Genomic DNA, 20611 nt, shown 5'->3' on the forward strand with positions numbered 1-20611 from the left:
GTCGAAAATAGCAACCAAAATTTTTTTAATCCATTTTCTTATAATTTGAACTAATTTTCATGAGTTATTTTGCATTATTTACATTATGATATTCATTATTGTACATATTACCGCCAAAAGTAAATCCAAAATTATTTTACAATAATTCGATGATATATGAAGTGTTTTGTAACATTCGGAATCTGATTACAGATATAGTTAAAATCCGTAAAAACGTACTCCAGTCTAAAAATAACAAATAAAGTAAACGTATAACATAACAATTAAAACAAAACGTAATATACTATGATCTGTACATAACACCCTAATTAACTCGCGTATATTTTAACTTCATTTTATATTCTGTAAAACGTGATCGCAATTATTTATTAATAATAATTATTTTGCAATTAATACGTGTGACAAATATTGAAAACTTATTTAATATTCCGTTTCCAGTCCGTTTCTAAAGGCACGCGTCCACTAGCACGCAAGTTGCAAAGTACACGCAATGGGATATTGTTAAGGTGTTACTAAAAAAAAAGAATAAGGAAGATGACAGTTTTTAAAATTCTATACAAATTAAGAGTGCCTATGCTTATTTTAAAAAGCTATATCGTAGAAAAAGCAGAGTATCTGCGATAATTACTTTCGATACTACAGGCATTTAGACGGTCATATTTGCGGCGTTGCCACGGATCGCTAAAAAACGGTCCATACTAATTGTCTATTCGTAGGAATTTTATATTTGTATGGGCATTCAAAATTACAAATATCTTTGTTATTTGTGCTTAATGAAAAATATCACATTGCAGATATTTCCGGTTCGGCGCTATTTGTCGATATATGACAAATAATTTGTACTCATGAAATATCCTAGCTCGCATTATAGGTCTACTAAACGCGTTTATGTCTCTGGCTTATTTATATTTTTCATGTCCGTGATATCACATAAAATCCACATTTATTATACAAAGGCATTAAATAAATAATCGTGTATTAAATCAAAATGCTCTGCAACTGGTGCATGCTAATGGATGCGTACCTTTAGTATTCCTTTCCACCAGAGACGTACGAGAGGGAGTGAATAATGTGTCAATAAGATTTCATAAAATAAGGCTTACTTTACTTTGCTGAAGTTCATTGCAATCAATAAATAATAAATTCACTTCACTATTCTTCACGAAAAATCGATGAATCCGTAAGACAATGCCACACATTGTGGTATTAGACAAAATCCCTTAATGTACGTTTAATTCCAAATCTGGAGTATCCTTATAGTATGTGGACTCTACTACGTTTAATGGCCAGCAAATACAGCATTTGAACGTATTTGAATGTAGAGTCACCATACCTAACTGCACTTACGTTGATTTTTTTCGACTTTTCGCGCAAAATAGCAAATTTTTTTTTTGGTTAACACCATATTTATTTATTTTACCACGTATTTGTATTCGTACCGCGGTTTTAAATTACGTTTTAAAGCTTTTTTTAAAGATTTCTGTTGGAATTCCGTGTGTTAATGTTAGGTGGGTCCCACATTCTTTGGTGGAAAGATTGAGGGTATTCCATTAAGTCGAATCAACGTGGAAAATTAAGAAACATCCATAGTCTATGACTGAAACACGACAAATATTAAATATCACTGACGATCCTCTTTATGTTTTTTCTTTCTATTCTCTCCGAATTTACCACTGAACTCTCTCCACGAGGCTCTCATATCACCCAGAGAGAGTCTAGGCTTAGATACATATTTACATTTTTTATCCTTTTTACTGAATTCCTCGCATTTAAAATCTTTTTTACTATCTATGGAATACTCTGGAGGTTTTTCAGTGTTAGTCGGATATTCGGGAGGATTTTCTGCACCAGCAGCATATTGGGGTGTCGCTGAGCAATTATTTTTACCATTTAAATATTCGTTATCTTTATCAACAGTTAAATTTTTAGCGAAGTAATTTAACGGTTTATCTTGGAGATCAGAAAGCTCTTTACTTATAGAATATTTTGGTTCGTTTGCACAATCCATATTAACATTATCAACTGTATTAATATGCATATTATTGAACTGAGTATTGGAATATAATTCTGTATCAACATTTTCAAAATTATCAGTCTGCATATTACCGACTGGATTTTTAGATAAATCGTCACACCAATCTGTATTGACTGGTTGAGCAATTTTATTCTCATTTTCAAAATTGTAGAGGGGATTCTCAAAACTTTTGATATTCAACGCGTAGTCCTGTTCAGGTTTGTCTGTATACGAATTAGAATTAAGCGGCAGTTCAAACTGATCTGTGTACAGATTTTTGTCATCCTTACCAAGATGACTTGCGAAAGATTTACCAAACGATGTATTCCTAACAAGGCTCACTAACTTACACGTACACGATTCACTAGAAAAAGACGCGTTTCGCGTTAATTCATCATCATCATCGACAGAAGATTTAGCTTTCGATTCCCCATCTGTATCAACGTTGTTCCTACAAAAAACATCGTCGCTTTTGGATTTTTTTACGTGTGAAGCTTTAATGTTACGTCGAACGCTTTCACCATCATTAGAATCGTCAGATTTATTTAACTCATTATTAAAATTATCTTTTGTATCTAAATCATCACCGCACCGACGCGTTCTATTCTCAAGGCCATCTAACCTTTTCGTAGTTACGGGATATTCGCTAATATGCGTGAAAAGTTTCCCAACGTTGGTGTGATAGTTAGCGAAACGCGGTGATATATGTTGTTTACTTAAACCATTATCTTCATACTGATTTGCATTGGGATTATCGTTGACGTTCATGTATAGTTTGTCGTCATCAATGGGGGTATACTCTGGTGGGGCGTAGTCGTCGGGTTTGCTGTACGAGTCGGGGTATTCGTAGTCAGTGTGGTAGTAGGGGCAGCGGTAGAGGCGCTCACCGGAGTCCCAGGTGGCGTCGGGCTCCGTGTCCGGCTCGGAGCCCGAGGAGGCGCACGACGAGAGCGACGAGGAGGCCCGCGCGGAGTGCCCGCTGAACGTCGACGACTCCGGCTGCTTTTGGATTATTAGTTCCACCTGGAAATTCAAAAGTTTGATCTAACATACTAATGTTATAGGGAATTGATGTAGGCATATTAAATGTGTTTGGTTTTCTGTGTTATTGTGAATTATCATCATCATCACTGTCATCGTCATCGTCGTCATCTTTATCATCATCGTCATCATCATCATCACCATCATCGTCGTCGTCGTCGACGTCGTTGTCGTCATCATCATCTCATCGGTTGGTGAGCTGCAATACACGTACCTTAAAATCTGGACTATACAATTTATGTTGCTTGTCTTTGTGCGCGTCGTCCAACTGCCATTTGTCAAGCGTCAGTTTGAACGTCTCGAGGTTTGGACCTGCGAATGTGTATTCAAGTCATACATTTATTTAATGTATACATTTGTATTGCTGTTAGTTTAATTAGACTAGGAAAAAATATTGGAAATAAGCCCAAAGAAGAATTTTAAGACCTTCAGGTCATTTATTTAAACATTTGTTTGCTTTAGCTATTTATTTGTTAGCTATTGAAATATATCGAGTTGAGGTTATTTTAAGCAAACCGAAAGAGATGACCAGTTCTATGTCGTTTTTAACTCTAACAGATCTTGCGACTCTTCTGTATTATGATGAATTTGCACGTCTTAATCTTGTATCCATCATAATAATCATAAATAAATTATATTTATGGCTGATAGATTGAGTGGCTATTGCCACTTCAATAATATAAATAAATATACTTTTACTCAGCATCATCATCATCATCATCAAACCGAAGTATGACCACTGCTGGACATAGGCCTCTAGTCACTTCCAAACACAACTGGCGTGACGTCCTCTGGCCATCTAGAGGAAAGTATCAACAAGAAACTCTTCATAATGTTTCTATTTCTCTCGTTTTTGGCCTTGTTATGTGCAAATAAGTTAATTTAACAATATAAGTGGTACTGACTGTCGTCCGGCGCGGGCACCGGCTCGGCGCCGACGCAGGCCGTGACGAAGAACGTGTTGAACCAGAAGTGGAACAGGCGCTCCTTGCGCATCATCTTGGGCTTGCAGTACACGTCCACGCGCACGTCGCCCGCCAGCGGCGTGCACACCGCGGCGCACACGCGCGCCGACGCCGCGCCCGCGCCGCCCTCGCGCCGCAGCTCGTGCGAGCCCAGCGACGCCTGCCACAGAACCACACATTAGACTCGTGCACGTGACGGTGGGGCCACTGCCAGCTGGTGAGCGCGGGCGGCGGCGACACTCACCTTGAACGGCTGGTTGGGCTTGGGCTGCGTGACGGTGACCTCGAGCGTGCACTGCGAGCTGGTGAGCGCGGGCGGCGGCGACATGAGCAGCTCGCGCACGTGCACGCGCGTGGCGCGGTACGACAGCCCGCCGCGCACCATCGCCGCGTAGTAGTCTACGTAGCGCCGCTGCGAGGGAATCGTCACGCCTGCAAACGTACCACGCGAATGCTAATGATTGGCATGCTAAGCAAGCTTTTTTTTTTATTCTTTACAAGTTAGCCCTTGACTACAATCTCACCTGATGGTAAGTGATGATGCAGTCTAAGATGGAAGCGGGCTAACTTGTTAGGAGGAGGATGAAAATGCACACCCCTTTCGGTTTCTACACGGCATCGTACCGGAACGCTAAATCGCTTGGCGATACGTCTTTGTCGGTAGGGTGGTAACTAGCCACGGCCAAAGCCTCCCACCAGCTCACCTTATGTTACACAAATTAAGTCACTTTTGACGTACAGTAGAACCCGTTTAATACGATTTCGCAGGGACCGAACTAAAAAGGCGTCTTAGACGGGAAAGCGTTTTATACAGGATATGGGTGGGGGATAGTGAAAAATTATAACGGCAAATGTACACATACATAGTTATAAAAGTTAGTGTATTTGGTATAAAGACTACCTAATTATGCTACTTAGTAATCACTTATTCTGGTATGACAAAAAGATTTTTATGCATTAGAAATTACGAAATTTTTAATTAAATTTTCAGTTTAGAATCGCATCATATCAAGAGTCGTTTACTGTCAGGGTCTTTCAGTTTTCCTACAACCTTTATGATGTCCTGATCTATCTGTTGTGATTTTTTTTTTCGGATTTTGAATCACACGCGTGTGACATGTAGGCGTATTAAACGGGATGACGAATCGTATTAAGCGTTAGGAAATGTATGAAAATTATATATATTATTATATTATGCGAGAAATCGTTTTAAGCGTGATCGTCTTAAGCGGGTTCTACTGTATTTAAAAAAGAATGAACCATACTGGCGAGAAAAGTGGACTGTGAAGAAATGGTCGAATTAAATTGTTCCAATAAAATAATTAATAGTGTGAGTAGTTTATAAACAAACCTTTTTTGTCATGTGTCCTCTTGTGCCCGTAAAACTGCAACGCCATGTCTGCCGTCTCTTTCTGCCCGCAGTACAGCAGGTAGCAGCATACCATTGTGCCTGAAAAAAAAAAGAGAAAATCAAAAATAAAGAATGAAGGAACTCTATGGGCTCTGTGAAACACTTGCGAGCGACTAAAATTCTTATACTAATACTAATTTGAATTTAGAATTCATAAGCGCTGCTGGAATTTTGTTGAATTTATGAATAAACTAGCAATTTACTGCGATTTTACCTGCGTAGTTGCCATCCCTGTCTGAATTCGAGGATAAAATAAAGCCTGAATGGGACTCCCTGATAATAAGCATTCTAAAGGTGAATGTTTCAAATCAATCCAGTCGTTTAAGAGAGCCTATTCAATGAAAACAAAAATCATTTCTACATTTATAAAATACTAGCGGACGTATGTGCACTTCTTCCCTATCCCTACCCCATACTGCCCTACTTCTACCCCTACCCTACCCCCACAATACCCCTACCCTACCCCTGAATTCATTTGTTACAATAAAATGTGATAAATAAAGAACCGTTCGACGGATTTTGTGCTAACTTCACATAAACCAACTACTAAATAGTCCGAACAAAGCCTACACATTTGGTATGGATAGGTGAGCCCATTCTTGAGTTATAAAATTACAACGAAAAGTGGCATTGATTATATGATATATAGATTAGAATATGGATACCAAAGCCAGCAAAACACATGAGTAGCTAACCATCTACGTACGTTCACATGGATATCTAATAACTCAACATGGGGAGAACCGTTGGACCCTTCGCCAGCAATTTATGTAATATTAAAAGTAACAAAAAAAAAACGCAAAGAAAAGGAAACGCAATCGCCCACACTCATAAAAATATATCAGGAGAAATGATCACCCAGCCATTGGCTCCGAAAACTTGTTCCTTTCATATCCGAATAGCTTCGCGTTTTTTATGTCCTTTTAGGGCCGACCACAAAGAAAAAAAAAGTAGAGGGCGGAATAAAGGATCCCTTTTTGGGAATTTACGACACCGCGTGAAAGTCCCAACCGTTGGTAATTCCGCCAATTATACTCGTAGGCGGTAAAGAAATTTTCGCACATTTATCAGCACCGCACCGATCGAAAGAAATCCAGAAATCTTTGTGTTCGCATGAATTTACTAGCTTATCCATTCTCGCCTGAATGGAATACGAGAATAAATTTAATTAGTAAAAATGTACTTGAAAATTGTAGTACATATACATTTTTATTAATTACCTGTTACAAAACTTTTTACGCGATAGTTCATGTACTCAATTTTAATGAATTAAGGTATTTCATACAATCTTTTTTGTTTTATTCCTGTTATTTAATTCACTATGGGCACACTTAGGTGTAGAATTTCTTTTGCTACCTATGATCAGATTCATAATAGTACTTACAAGTACAGAAGATTCACTCAAGCAACCTCATTTAAACAAATAGCGACTCTTATTACGACACAATAAAGTTCAATTCAGTTCGCACACTTCTAATTGCCTACTGATATATTCCGACCGATTGCTTTATGTTTCCCGAGGCACAGGAGTGTTACGCCACTAACTTCCCAACTACGGGTTTAAATATTTTACTGTTATTTTTGGAAGAAATTAAACCTCGGTAGTACTACCACCCACAATAAGGTTCACAATTTCCTGTACTGCAGGCAGTACAGGAAATTGTGAACCTTATAGGCTAACCATTGGACCAACGAGGCATACAATATCAATATACGAAATATCATTTTGCTGTCTGTTGGTAGCACAATGTGCGATCAGTCTAAGGCAGCGGACGAAATTTACGATACAGCGCCAAAGGCCCAAACGACGATAATTCCGCCAATTAAAGGCCGTAAAGACATTTTTAAATTACGCTCGCAAAATGTTCAAGGGCTCATCCCGACCATTCCGAGAGTTGCGTAATCGATTACAAGTTCATATTTTAAAAACATACATACAGCCGAACAACCTCATCCTTTTTTTAAGTCGGCTAAAATGGTGTTTGTTTTAACAAATCACGCGTGATCCATGGATTTTTCCGAGATAAAAGTCTATAGACTATGTGTCTTGTGTGGGAGGAATATTTTATATCCACTCCAAATTGTAGCCAAATCGGTTCAGTAAGTATCGGTTCAGTAGAATATAGCCTATGTTACTGGCTGATAATGTTGCATATCATTGGGGAAAGAAATTTTAAAATCGGTCTAGTAGGTACTCATAGTTTCGGAGTCGTAACAAACAAAAGAAAAATCAAATCTTACGTCTGCTTAATAATAATTTAGAAAGTATGGAACTTGGAGTGAGTTGCAGAATTTTGCTCCTGTGGCGCAGTGGGTTCGACCCCCGCCTGGGCCAATTGAGATTTTCCTAATTGGTCTAGGTCTGGCTGGTAGGAGGCTTCGACCGTGGCTAGTTACCACCCTACCGCCAAAGACGTATCGCCAAGCGATTAACTCGTAGCGTTCCGATACGATATCGTGTAGAAACCGAAAGGGGTGTGGATTTTCATCCTCCTCCTAACAAGTTAGCCCGCTTTCATCTTAGATTGCATCATCACCAGGTAAGATTGTAATCAAAGGCTAACATGCAAAGAATTAAAAAAAACTGAAGTACCTAGGTCCTAGACCCAACAGGCGGCTTTACAAACCACTGGAGGCGAAGTTGCCACACGTGTAATTCGTACAGCCTCGACCTTTGTTATTTATGTAACTGTTAGGCACATATAGACGGTGCGTTCACAATTTTCGCCGATACAAATCTGGAATAGTGATATTTTTTGCGAGCTATGTTATTGCTTCAGGGCTGTAACGAATCCAGTAATAAATACGAATGTAGAATTTTTTTTTTTATTCTTTACAAGTTAGCCCTTGACTACAATCTCACCTGATGGTAAGTGATGATGCAATCTAAGATGGAAGCGGGCTAACTTGTTAGGAGGAGGATGAAAATCCACACCCCTTTTGGTTTCTACACGGCATCGTACCGGAACGCTAAATCGCTTGGCGGTACGTCTTTGCCGGTAGGGTGGTAACTAGCCACGGCCGAAGTCTCCCACCAGCCAACCGTTATTGTTCTAAAAGTCGTATCAATAAACTCCAGGCTAAGAATTTTTACTGAATATTTCTTAAAAGAAAGAAAAATTCAGTTTTTCACAACTCGACCCAGGACTCGATCTCAGGAAGTTTGGAGTATAGCTTGGACAGTTCGTTGATGACACTCCCGTGATATGCGGGCGACGGGGGGAAAGTCTGCGCGGGTGTGAATTCGTGCGTTCGGGGAAGTGAGGTGCATCAGTCGTGGTTTTTACATTCATCGCTACACGCCCCCCGGCCTGCGCAGAACATCGTGAGTTTTCCAAACGAATTTGCCACGGGAACCATCGAGACAGTAAAAAGCTTGTCGGTCCAAACGTTTTTATTTACTGATCGGTTTAAAAGCGGTATCAAACAAAACAGGTAACGCTCACACACACAAGTTTTATTGTTATTTCAGCACCGCCTTCAAACTGATCAGTTAAATAAAACATAAGCGATAGCAAATTCACTAACTTTGACGTATGTTAGTAACCTAATATAAATAACATCAAATCAAGAATAACCGCGTTTTTAGGGTACTGTAGTCCGCAACGAGAACCCTTATAGTTTCGCCATGTCTGTCTGGCTGTCCGTCCATCCGCTGTTTAGCGCAGAGACTATTACTGGTAGTAAGCTGTAAATTAATATAATGTACCATTAAATGAATCTATACTAATATTATAAAGCTGAAGAGTTTGTTTGGTTGGTTGAACACGCTAATCTCAGGAACTACTGGTCCGATTTGAAAAATTCTTTAAGTGTTAGATAGCCCATTTACCGAGTAAGGCTATATATTATCATCGTATTCCTACGGGAACGGGAACCACGCGGGTGAATCCGCGCGGCGTCAACTAGTAGTAAATACGAAATCACCTGACTTAAGAATTACTGTAATTTGGCAATTGCTAGTTGGTAATTTTCGTATATGTCCACTAACATATGTCATAGTTAGTGAATAGACCAGCAGGTCCTGTTTTTGAAGTCGGTTAAAAATTAAATTTTAGAATGTACCACCGGCAGCCATCCCTACTTTTCATTCGTATGCTTATGAGGAACACGTTTGACCTCTGCCAGAATATTTGACTGTTTTGTTGTGCACAATGAAGTGGCATTGAATTGTGAACAGTGAACTCTGCGAAATAGAATATTGACACGTCTTAGGGCGGGAACACACTGGGCGGTTAGAGTTTACCAGCGGTTAAAACGCGTATGAATGTTGTGTTACCTTTCCGTTAATATAGTAGGTATGTGTTTGTGGTTAAATAGGCTTACACTTGACTATAATCACGTCTGATGGAAATCAATGATGAGGTCTAAAATGGGACGCGCTGGCCTAGAAATAGTCTATTCGCTTTTGTCTTGAAGATGCTCAGCTTAGGTAAGTAGTCCTGAAATGAGGTGAACCTTCCCAAAAATTACATCTTATCATTTCAGAACTTGGACCACCAAATTTCACCGGATCCTAGAATCATGTGCCATTATTGACACATAATTCAGCTTTACAACTCTTTGAGTCTTTTAGGTCCTTCTACGGTGCTCTGAATTTATGATTTGAACACACAGAGAAAGATTTCAATCCCGACCCTTAACAGTGGAGTTTGCTCGTTCTTGGATAGAAATTTTAGGTAATCTATAAACTACTAACGCCCTTTAAGTTTTCGTGAATAAACCACCGCTTGACAGACTTTCTCATTGCGTTAGTGAGTCATTCAGGATTTCTATGGTATAAAACTCAGTACAATATGTTCAAATTTTTCGCTGAAGTTTAAACCGCAGGCCGCACAAACCTCTTACAGTGAAATACATAGGTGTTGCAGGGGCACCCGCAGGGGATCGTTCACTCGATGAGTATCGATATCTCAAACGCATGAGTTTATTAAATTCGACACTCAGCGGCTGAACGATCCCCTGGGGGCGCCCCCACAACGTCTATGAATTCCACTGTTACTGCATTTAGCGAACAAACAGAAACTTCGTAGCAGTAAAAACGCCAAGTGAGACTACGCCTTAATTTCAGCAATGTATCTTACAGCAGGCATAAAAAAACGACGCGACAACAAGTTACGAGCACATTATACACACGCCATTATTAGTTAGAATTACTTGAAGAAAAACTTACACGTTACATCTATTTTTTTAATTGGGCAACAGGACTCCTTGGCATAGGTATTCTTTTTCCTTATACAAGTTTTTAATTAGACGTCTTTAGCCGCCTGCCAGAAAGCGAGAAAAATAGACGCTCTAGAAATATGGTGCTGGAGAAGAATGCTTGGTATATCCTGGACACAGTTCCGATCCAACATTTCAATCCACCAAGAACTGGGCATCAAACAGCGTCTTTCTTCCATAGTCCAATGTCGCATACTGACTTTCTTTGGTCATATTACAAGAAAAGATGACACGTCCAGAGAGACTTGTGGTGCAAGGAAAGGCGGAGAGCACAAGAGCACGTGGCAGGTCACCAATGCGGTGGACTGACCAAGTAAAAACCGCTCTCCATGGATCACTCTACGATGCTAGGAGAGCCACACTACGGGAGGAATGGCGACGGATAGCGAGGCTTGCCACCACATCCAAATGACGAACACGACCAAGAGTGTAACAACAAAGAAGAGAAGAAGACGCCTGCAAGCACCGACCTCCTGCAATCGCCTTGATTTAGTCGGACGTTATTGGTTTGATAGATTTTCCGGATGTCATCATTACGCCATTATCAAAAAGTTAAATATACTTGAGGAAATATTTGCGAGGATGTGAGCCGTAATTGCATGTGAGTCAAATGTTCATACATGTAAAATAATATTTTTTTATTTAAGTTCTACAACTGGACTTTATGTTTAGTACGTTCAGATGTACCATATATGACCCACGACGATCACACACGACGACGACATTGCTTGGGTCCTCGTTGAGCCAAAGGTGCACGTCTTCGCAGATCTCCTGGATCTGGGTGACGCCGGACGTGAGGTCCACCAGATGTACCACATATGAGCCAGCTTCAGAAGGTGAGCTAACCTGTCCTCCCCTTGCTAGTTTTGCAGTGGACGATGGCGTCGTTGCGCGGGTCTTCGTTGAGCCACAGATGCACTTCCACACAGAGCACCTTGATCTGGGTGATGCCGGGCGCGTGACCCACCAGATGCAACACGTATGACCCAGCTTCAGAAGGTGAACTAAGTGCACGTCTTCGCAGAACTCCTGGATTTGGGTGATGCCGGGCGCGTGCTCCACCAGATGTACCACATATGACCCAGCTTCAGAAGGTGAACTAACCTGTCCGCCCCTTGCCGGCTTTGCAGTGCACGACGGCGACGTTGCGCGGGTCCTCGTTGAGCCACAGGTGCACGTCTTCGCAGAACTCCTGGATCTGGGTGATGCCGGGCGGCGCGTGGTCCACCAGCTCATACCGCTTTACCTGGAAACAAAAATAAATTGTATTTCAAAATCAAATTTATGATAAACTAACGGACGCGTGCGACTTCATCCGCCCTTAGAATTCCTTAGTCCGGCCCTGTCGCAAAATCCGTTCCTAGCGGACGTCTACTAACTATTAGAACTCCTTATTCCAGTCCCAACTACTGAAAATTTCATATAAGAAAGAAAAAGAAACAGAAGCCTGATCCAGGATCTCATGTTTTGAAGTCACATAACGAAACAGTAACTTCATACGAGCATAACTTTTTGCTATACGATCTTCAGCTGAAACGGTTATTTAAACATCCACATGGCAGTAATATCTCTAAAAGTATATCTACCTATACTGACATCGTAAAGAGGTAAAGTTTGTGAGGTTGTGGGGGTAATCTCTGGATCTACTGTACCGATGTTTTTTAAGATATTGCGGTATCGTGGCCACGTTATCTATGATTGTCATAGGCTACAGTTTATCTCCGTTTAGTCACAGAACTACACGGGCGATACCGCGTGGTGTCTGCTAGTATAATTATATAGATGTTGCAGGGATATCATAAAAACAGGGATTTGGTAAATTCCCTAAGGGATTTGATCAAATCATGGAGGATGTTAAAATAACAACACGATTTTATCCTTTCCCTAAACAAATTTAGTGAATTGAACTAATCCCTGAACTGGTTCAGTGAAATGATAGGTTATAACCTAAAAGAGGAAGTTTTCTTCGCGGGGCTTCTTTATATGGGTGGTTTAAAAAAAAAGCTAACCTAACCTATCCTATCCGAGTCGGGGTAGGGCAAATAACATTCGGGCAAACGTCGGTACCCCAGTTCACGGATCTGTTTAATTCACTAAATTTGTTTAGGGAAAAGAAAAAATGGTGTAGTTATTTTAACATTTTCAATGATTTGATCAAATTCCTTAGGGAATTTAACAAATCCCTGTTTTTATCATATCCCTGCAGCATGTCTATGCCGTCAAAGTCCAAGTCAAGCTTTTTAGTATCTACTAAAAAGCTTGACTTGGACTTTGACGGCCTCCGTGGCGCAGTGGTATGCGCGGTGGATTTACAAAACGGAGGTCCTGGGTTCGATCCCCAGCTGGGCAGATTGAGATTTTCTTAATTGGTCCTGGCTGGTGTTAGGCTCCGGCCGTGGCTAGTTACCACCTTACCGCCAAAGACGTACCGCCAAGCGATTTAGCGTTCCGGTACGATGTTGTGTAGAAACCGAAAGGAGTGGATTTTCATCCTCCTCCTAACAAGTTAGCCCGCTTCCATCTTAGACTGCATCATCTCTTACCATCAGGTAAGATTGTAGTCAAGGGCTAACTTGTAAAGAATAAAAAAAAGCTTTTATTTTTACAACATGCAATACCGCACGCATACGACACGAAGACCCTGATGGCCAAGCCGCAAACCGCTTCCAGTAAAAGGTTTCGCGGGCTTTTCTCGAAATACGCCAACCGCATTCTCACAGATCCAATAGCACTTCGGGCACGCATCAAATTTGAAGGAATGACTCGATTATGTGGCATTGGAACGATGATATATAGACTAAGAGTCTATCAGGACTAGACCTACGTCATTTTATAGACCGCATTGTTTTTTTTTATAATAATACCTATTGAAAATTAGGCGCAGGACTGACGGCTTCACGTGCTCTCCGAGGCACGGGGATGTACCAACACCGCCAACTTCCCAACTCCAGGCTGCTATTAAAATGTTTCATGTAAGAAAATCCCCAATAACAGTCAGTCCACCTGATGGGAGGCCGACTAAACACTAAGTTAAATCCTACTAATCCTACTAATATTATAAACGCGAAAGTTTGTATGTATGTTTGTTATTTTTTAACGCCACTACTACTGAAGCGATTTGGTTGAAATATGGATGGAAATAGATTTTACTGTGGATTAACACATAGGCTACTTTTCATCCCAGAAAAATACATAGTTCCCGCGGGATTTGTGAAAAATTTAATTCCACGCGGATGAAGTCACGGGCGTCCGCTATTAAAAAATAAAGATTAAAATCTAACTATAACCCGACTACGTTAAAAGGGATCTAAAAAGAATGAAACAAGAAAATATTATTGAAATATTTCAAATATTTTTGGCTGGTGGGAGGCTTCGGCCGTGGTTACCACCCTACCGGCAAAGACGTACCGCCAAGCGATTTAGCGTTCTGGTACGATGCCGTGTAGAAACCGAAAAGAGTGTGGACTTTCATCCACCTCCTAACAAGTTAGCCCGCTTCCATCTTAGATTGCATCATCATTTACCATCAGGTGAGATTGTAGTCAAGCGCTAACTTGTAAAGAATAAAAAAAAAGAAAAATATCTTAGATCGAAATAGAAAAATGCATATGTATACGAAAATGGTCATGGTGAAGCCGTCGTTTCCTTTTGGCTTCACCGTAGTCGGGTAATAAAAGCTTTTAATACAGTTAATAATTAAAAAAAATATTGTATAACGACATGGATTATCTGTATGTGTAGTATTGTCACAATGCGTGCGTCCTTAAACTGACGTCATTCCGCCGCGTGACGTCATTCCCAATTTGTCCCTGTAACTAGAGGCTATTTAAGGCTATCGGATTCCCTACGTCACGAGGCAGAGTTCGCGTTGAAACAATGTACATTAGGTATATATTATGTATCATAACTTTATTTTTAGGTGTCTGACTTTGCTAATCACCATTACCTACAGAGTACAGACAGACAGACAAAGTGTCAAAAACTCATCTAGCTTTTTGTACATTGTTTTGAAAAAAAAATTCTAACAAGAAAATTCAACCTACTTCATAGATGCATTACTCTCTAAAAATCAGTTTAGTGTTTACTGGTTTCCGTGACGTCAAGACATTGCCGATTGCGTTTAGGCTCGTATGAAGAAAAAAATATATAAAAAATATGATAATTTATTTTCAATTTTAATCGGGAACATGGATGGTTGCTGCCGACAGCGTGGATCAAAGATGATTTTTTTTTATTCTTAACAAGTTAGCCTTTGACTACAATCTCACTTGATGGTAAGTGATGATGCAATCTACGAGTAAGAAGGAAGCGAGCTAACTTGTTAGGAGGAGGATGAAAATCCACCGGATTGCTAAATCGCATGGTGGTACGTTTTTGCCGGTAGGGTGGTAACTAGCCATGGCCCAAGTCTCCCACCAGCCAGACCTGGACCAGCCAGCCGGGGATCGAACCCAGGACCTCCGTCTTATAAATCCACCGCGCATACCACTGCGCCACGGAGGCCGTCAAATGATGATGATAATGAGGCTAGTACAGGAGAAAGGTCAGTGACCTCAGGTCGCGTAGGTGTCCACTGTCCACCATCAAAAATCTCGACAAATAATGACATGCACACACGGAGGCGCTCCGCCGCAGGCGCGTGGGACGCGACGTCCCATAATCGACGCTATGTTCAACACACTTCGCGATTATAAGGGATAATTTGATTATCCTACTAATACTTTAAACGCAAAAGTTTGTATGGATGTTGGTTTGTTAGTTTCAAAATATCACACTTTCCCTTTTAGCCTTTATAATATTAGTGTGATTAGTGTGATAATCACACTAATATTATAAAGACGAAAGTTCGTGTGTAAGTGTGAAAGTGTGTAGGTATGTTTGTTCCCCTTTTACGCTGCAGCTACTAAAGCGATTTAGCTGAAATTTGGAATGGAAATAGATTTTACTTTGAATTAACACATAGGCTACTTTTTATCCCAAAAAAATCCATGGTTTCCCGAGATTTGCGAAAACTGATGATTTGGATGATATGAATGTTTGTTACTCTTTCACGCCTCAACTACTGAAACAAATTAGCTAAAATTTGGTATTAATATATCTTATAGCCTGGATTAACACATAGACACATTTTTATCCCGGAAAAATCCATGGTTTCCGAGGGATTTGTGAAAAACTAAATTTCACGCCGACGAAGTAAGTCGCGGGCGTCCTCTAGTATTCAATAAAATGCTTACGTTATACGCTAAAAGCAAGTAATTATTGATTGAATTTGAAACAGCAATGAATGAAATTCAGACATTTAAAGTAGCTCTCCCTCTCCCATCCAGTCCGACACACAGAGAAACCAACGGGTCAACGTCCTCAAAATGGGTAACTTAAAAAGCGTCGTCTCAATGTCGTATTAAATCATGGTCGCTCGCCATGTCGTCCACAAATAATGTGAGATATAAGGCCAGTCACTCACGATCAATTTCGCCGTCGAGTCTGCAGGACGTCTAGGGAAAAGAAGGAAAAGAAAAAAGAAAAGATCTTTAGTTTATGGTTATGCCACACATAATAATATTAAAATTGTAAGATAATAAATAGATGGCGTAACTGTCCACTCAAACAGTGGAAGCAGAGAATGAATGCCCTACAATGTGTGGCATAACCTAGAAAAAAGTCTCAACAGCATTTATCCCATATTCCTCCTAATAAAAACGCAGCACCGATGTTCAGTTAGGACCTAGTTCAAGTGTGGGTATGGTTTCGATGTTTATTTCAATGATTCAATCAATAAGCGTCCTTCAGATTTGACGGTAACTTTGATCGCGTGTTTCTCGCGTTTTGTGCTTTGTAAGCAAATAAATATCATCATAAGACGCCGCTCCTTATTAGAGAGGGAATTTGGAAAGTAAAGCCATCGCGTCCATGCGGTTTGGTGGACGGATGTACATAATTATACATTGCTTCAACTAAGATTAATCCAGGTATATGAAGTCCACCAATCCAGAAGAACAACGTTGTTAATTAAACTTCAAGGTTCTAGCGAAGGGTTGCTACTAACTGTTTGCCCCACATGATTTCTGTAGAAAATATTTAAAAAAATACGTTTGATTCATGGAACTCTGCTATATCCTAAAGTACTATATAGGACTATAGTTACCTACATTACCTTACGTGAAAGCATGAGCTCAAAATCTTTCAGCTGTTATAAAATGAAGAACATCAGGTTATGACTGACTCTTTTCCTACTTCTTATTCTGAATGGAGACTCGCAGAGACCGCGGGTGAACGACCTCAAAATGGGTAACTTAAAAACCACAGTCCCAATACCGCATTAATTCATGGTCACCCTGGCGGCGTCCACAAATAATGACATTTACGCGTAACGCCGCGCGGTCACGGCCGGCTGGTGGGCGTACACACTAAATAGACGAAACTGTTCAAACAGCCCAGCAGTGACAACCTGATAGGACCTTTGACATTCATAAAGAGAGGTTAAAGGTTCCAATCCCAGTTGTAGATATTTGGATTTAGCAGGTCATAATATCCAGAACTAAGAAAGGGGATGATGACTAGGTTTGAATATATTATGATACATTCGGGTAAATAAGGTCAATATTAACTAATTTATACATAAAAAGCAAAGATTGTCTCGATATTTGCAAAATAAATAAGATTATAAAAATCTTTTATCGTAATTCGTTGAAAATTCATACAGTTTTAGCTTCCTTACATTAAATGTGACATTTTCCAATATATGATCTATTAATATAAACGCACAAGTAACAAAGATATTATTATTTTTTCTCGAACGCCCATACAAACCTAACGTTCATTATGACCTACTGCGTCATTAAATCGTACCATTTTGTATGGGGCGTTTTTTCAGAAATCCGTGGCAGCGCCGCAATTCTGACCCTTTAAATCCCTGTAGCTCCGAAAGTAATGATCGCAGATACCCTGTTACTTTTATAAAATTGCTTTACTATTAGCATACTCCTAATTTATTTACAATTTAAAAAACTAAAAAAGGATGCTGTCAGGTCAAGTTAAATTAGGCCTACCATTAGGTGGAAGGCCTAGACTGGGCCGTTAAAATAGGCTTAAAATTATACGCAACGGCACGTCTGTGTAGAGGGCGTTGGCAACATTTTATTAAAAGTACTAAACGCGTCTCAGTAATCAGATTCACCCCTTTATAAAGCTTCGCTGAATCAATGGAAGCCCCATCGAGGCGGCGGTGTCAACTGCCCACGATATTCACCAATACAATGTAATATAATAATAATCAATTTATCCAATACTAGCTGACGCCGCGTGGTTTCACCCGCGTGGTTCCCGTTCCTATAGGAATGCGGGGATAATACATAGTCTATAGCCTTCCTCGATAAATGGGCTATCTAACATTGAAAGAATTTTTCAAATCGGACCAGTAGTTCCTGAGATTATCGCGTTCTAGCAAACAAACTCTTCAACTTTATAATATTAGTATAGATAATATTAGTATAGATACTAACAAAACTTTGTAAAGAATATTTGCCACATTTATTTTCTAATTATAGTTGCAAAACTGAATGCAGATAAAATTAGAAAAAAAAACATTTATTTTATTTTTTTTATATAACCAACTAGCGGACTCGGTCAAGCTTCGCTTTGATTTACGCCTACTCCTACCTTACCCTTTTTTCTATAAACCTCACGGAGCCCGAGACCTTTCCAACGAATGCAAAACCGTGGAAATCGGTTCGTGCGTTCTGGAGTTATAGCGTCAGGAAGGAAAACCCGACTTATTTTTATATAGTAGAAATATTCGTATACTAATATTACAAATACAAAAGTTATTCGGTCCGTCTGTATTTTTTTTACGCAGTAACCGCTGAATCGTTTCGTATGAATTTTGGTATAGAGATAAATTGAACCTTGAAGCAGAAAATAGACAAATTTTTATCCCGGATAAATACATGGATTCCATGGAATCGGGGCATCCTAGTTACCTATATGTGTATGTGCAAGACAAGCCATCGACGTCACAGTATCGGAACATAAGATCGCGCACATATCTGCGGTAATCTCACCAATTTCACCGATAACCCGCCGATATCCGCGCGCACTCCACTCGCTCGCACCCTCGACGCGATAAGCTATCTATCGCCTCGCACTCGGAATATACCTACACTGCACGCGATCTTTATCGCTGGAGAAAGGTGCTTATAAATTTTATCATTTCATATCAATTCACCGATTTAAAAAAAAAGAGCTTCAGTATTTGATTAGTAGGCGTGTCTTTGTATGTTCGATGTTTATTAAAAACTACTGATCTAATTTGTGTGGGTCTTCATTAATAAAATGCAATTATTCATGGAAAGTAATTTAATAAAAATTTGAAGGCAGATTTTTTAACCGACTTCCAAAAAGGAGGAGGTTCTACGTTCGGCTGTATGTATGTTTTTTTTTTCTTTAAATATCGCGGACACATGGGGCTTACCACAACCTTTAGCAAAGCCATGATGATATTTATGTCCATCTAATTTAAAGCCGTTAGGGAGTTGTAGGAATGGAAGGAATCAGTGAATGAAATGGTCGTTATACGAAACAATCCTGCAATAAGCTTAATGGCCCTCAGGGTACGAAATGTCGAAACATTCTGGAATCGCTACGGATTTAATAGCTTGTGGTACGGCTTGTGGTATGGTTGTGGTGGATATCTGCGGTAATCTCGCCATTTTCCCAATAACCCGCCGATATCCGCGCGTATCCACTCGCTCGCACCCTCGACGCGATAAGCTATCTATCGCCTCGCACTCGGAACATACCTACACTGTACGCTAGCTTTATCGCTCGAGAAAGATGCTTACAACACAACTTATATAATTTTCTATATTGATTTCAAAAAAGATCTTCTGTTAATTAATAAGTTGTGTATTTGTATGTCCGAGATTTCATCAAAAACTACTGATTTCATTACTAATAGCAGCGGATCCGAAAGCTTCGCTTTAACTTATATGCACTTAGTTCTTCCATACCCTCACTCTTTCAAGTAAGCCTGCTTCTATCACAGCATCGTCACATTACATCAGGTGAGATCTCAGTCGAGGGCTGGCTTACTCATCATTAAATAAAAGAAGCATTATCGTGGTTTTAACAGGTAGCAATATTCCCTGTAGTATTGCTACCTGCCAAAGCTATGAAAGCTTGATCAACTCGACCTTTTATGAAGGTCTGGCCCTACAGGTTTTTATGAAGAAGGTCTGGCCCAACAGAGTCTATGACCATGAACCATAGCTCAAGTGGAGAGTTATTGGAAACGGCTGTAAATAGAGTACCTAATGAATGAATCAACTGGAAATATATTGTCTGTTAATGTAGGTATGAGTGCATACATACAAAATGTAGGTATGAGTGCATACATACAAAATGTCACGTTGCATTGCCACTTAGGGTGAGTCCACACCTAACTTGATAACTTATTCCGTCGACATTAAATATGCTATAGTCTGGCAACTTTGTTGACGACACTGCCATGATACGCGGAAGTGAGGTGTTATGACCAAAGTAGCTTTAGTCTTAATGTGCACATAGAGACAAAGCTGGAAATCAAATCAATTAGACTTCATTTATTTCAAGGAAAAGTCACGCCTGTCAATAAGTAGTGACACTGATTTAAGCAGAAACACTGCTTCCGGTGATCTTTTTCAGATCACAAGTTTTCTTTTTTTCCTAAAAAGCTCTTGGAAGTTGGACTATGCTGAGCTCTGTTAGTTCTATTAATTTTTTTTTGAGACGTGTTTACATGAAAATTTTAGTTTATTAATTTTTTTTTGAGACGTGTTTACATGAAAATTTTAGTTTTTAAATATGTTTTGACAATACGAGCCAAAACGCCTGTCGGTCATGATGGTCTATAATTCAACTGTTTCATGACGTCACTTAACTTTTACTGATTAATATCGATATATTTCGGACCCTTATTTC

At 39.8% G+C, this 20611-nt stretch overlaps 1 protein-coding gene across 2 annotated transcripts in view; it reads right to left on the reverse strand.

Annotated features, from left to right (window-relative positions):
• LOC112050643 (phosphatidylinositol 3,4,5-trisphosphate 3-phosphatase and dual-specificity protein phosphatase PTEN) overlaps window positions 1-20611 on the reverse strand; it is a 76004-nt gene that overhangs the window by 13699 nt on the left and 41694 nt on the right. For both annotated transcript variants that reach the window (XM_024088947.2, XM_052887418.1), the window contains exons 3-8: window positions 11759-11900; window positions 5372-5470; window positions 4265-4452; window positions 3961-4180; window positions 3270-3367; window positions 2902-3037 (exon numbers count right to left, since the gene is read on the reverse strand). In XM_024088947.2, coding sequence (XP_023944715.1) covers window positions 2902-3037; window positions 3270-3367; window positions 3961-4180; window positions 4265-4452; window positions 5372-5470; window positions 11759-11900 — 883 coding nt within the window. The remainder of the gene's footprint in view (window positions 1-2901; window positions 3038-3269; window positions 3368-3960; window positions 4181-4264; window positions 4453-5371; window positions 5471-11758; window positions 11901-20611) is intronic.

Source organism: Bicyclus anynana, chromosome 19 (assembly GCF_947172395.1).
Source record: "Bicyclus anynana chromosome 19, ilBicAnyn1.1, whole genome shotgun sequence".
Classification (NCBI taxonomy): Eukaryota; Metazoa; Arthropoda; class Insecta; order Lepidoptera; family Nymphalidae; genus Bicyclus; species Bicyclus anynana.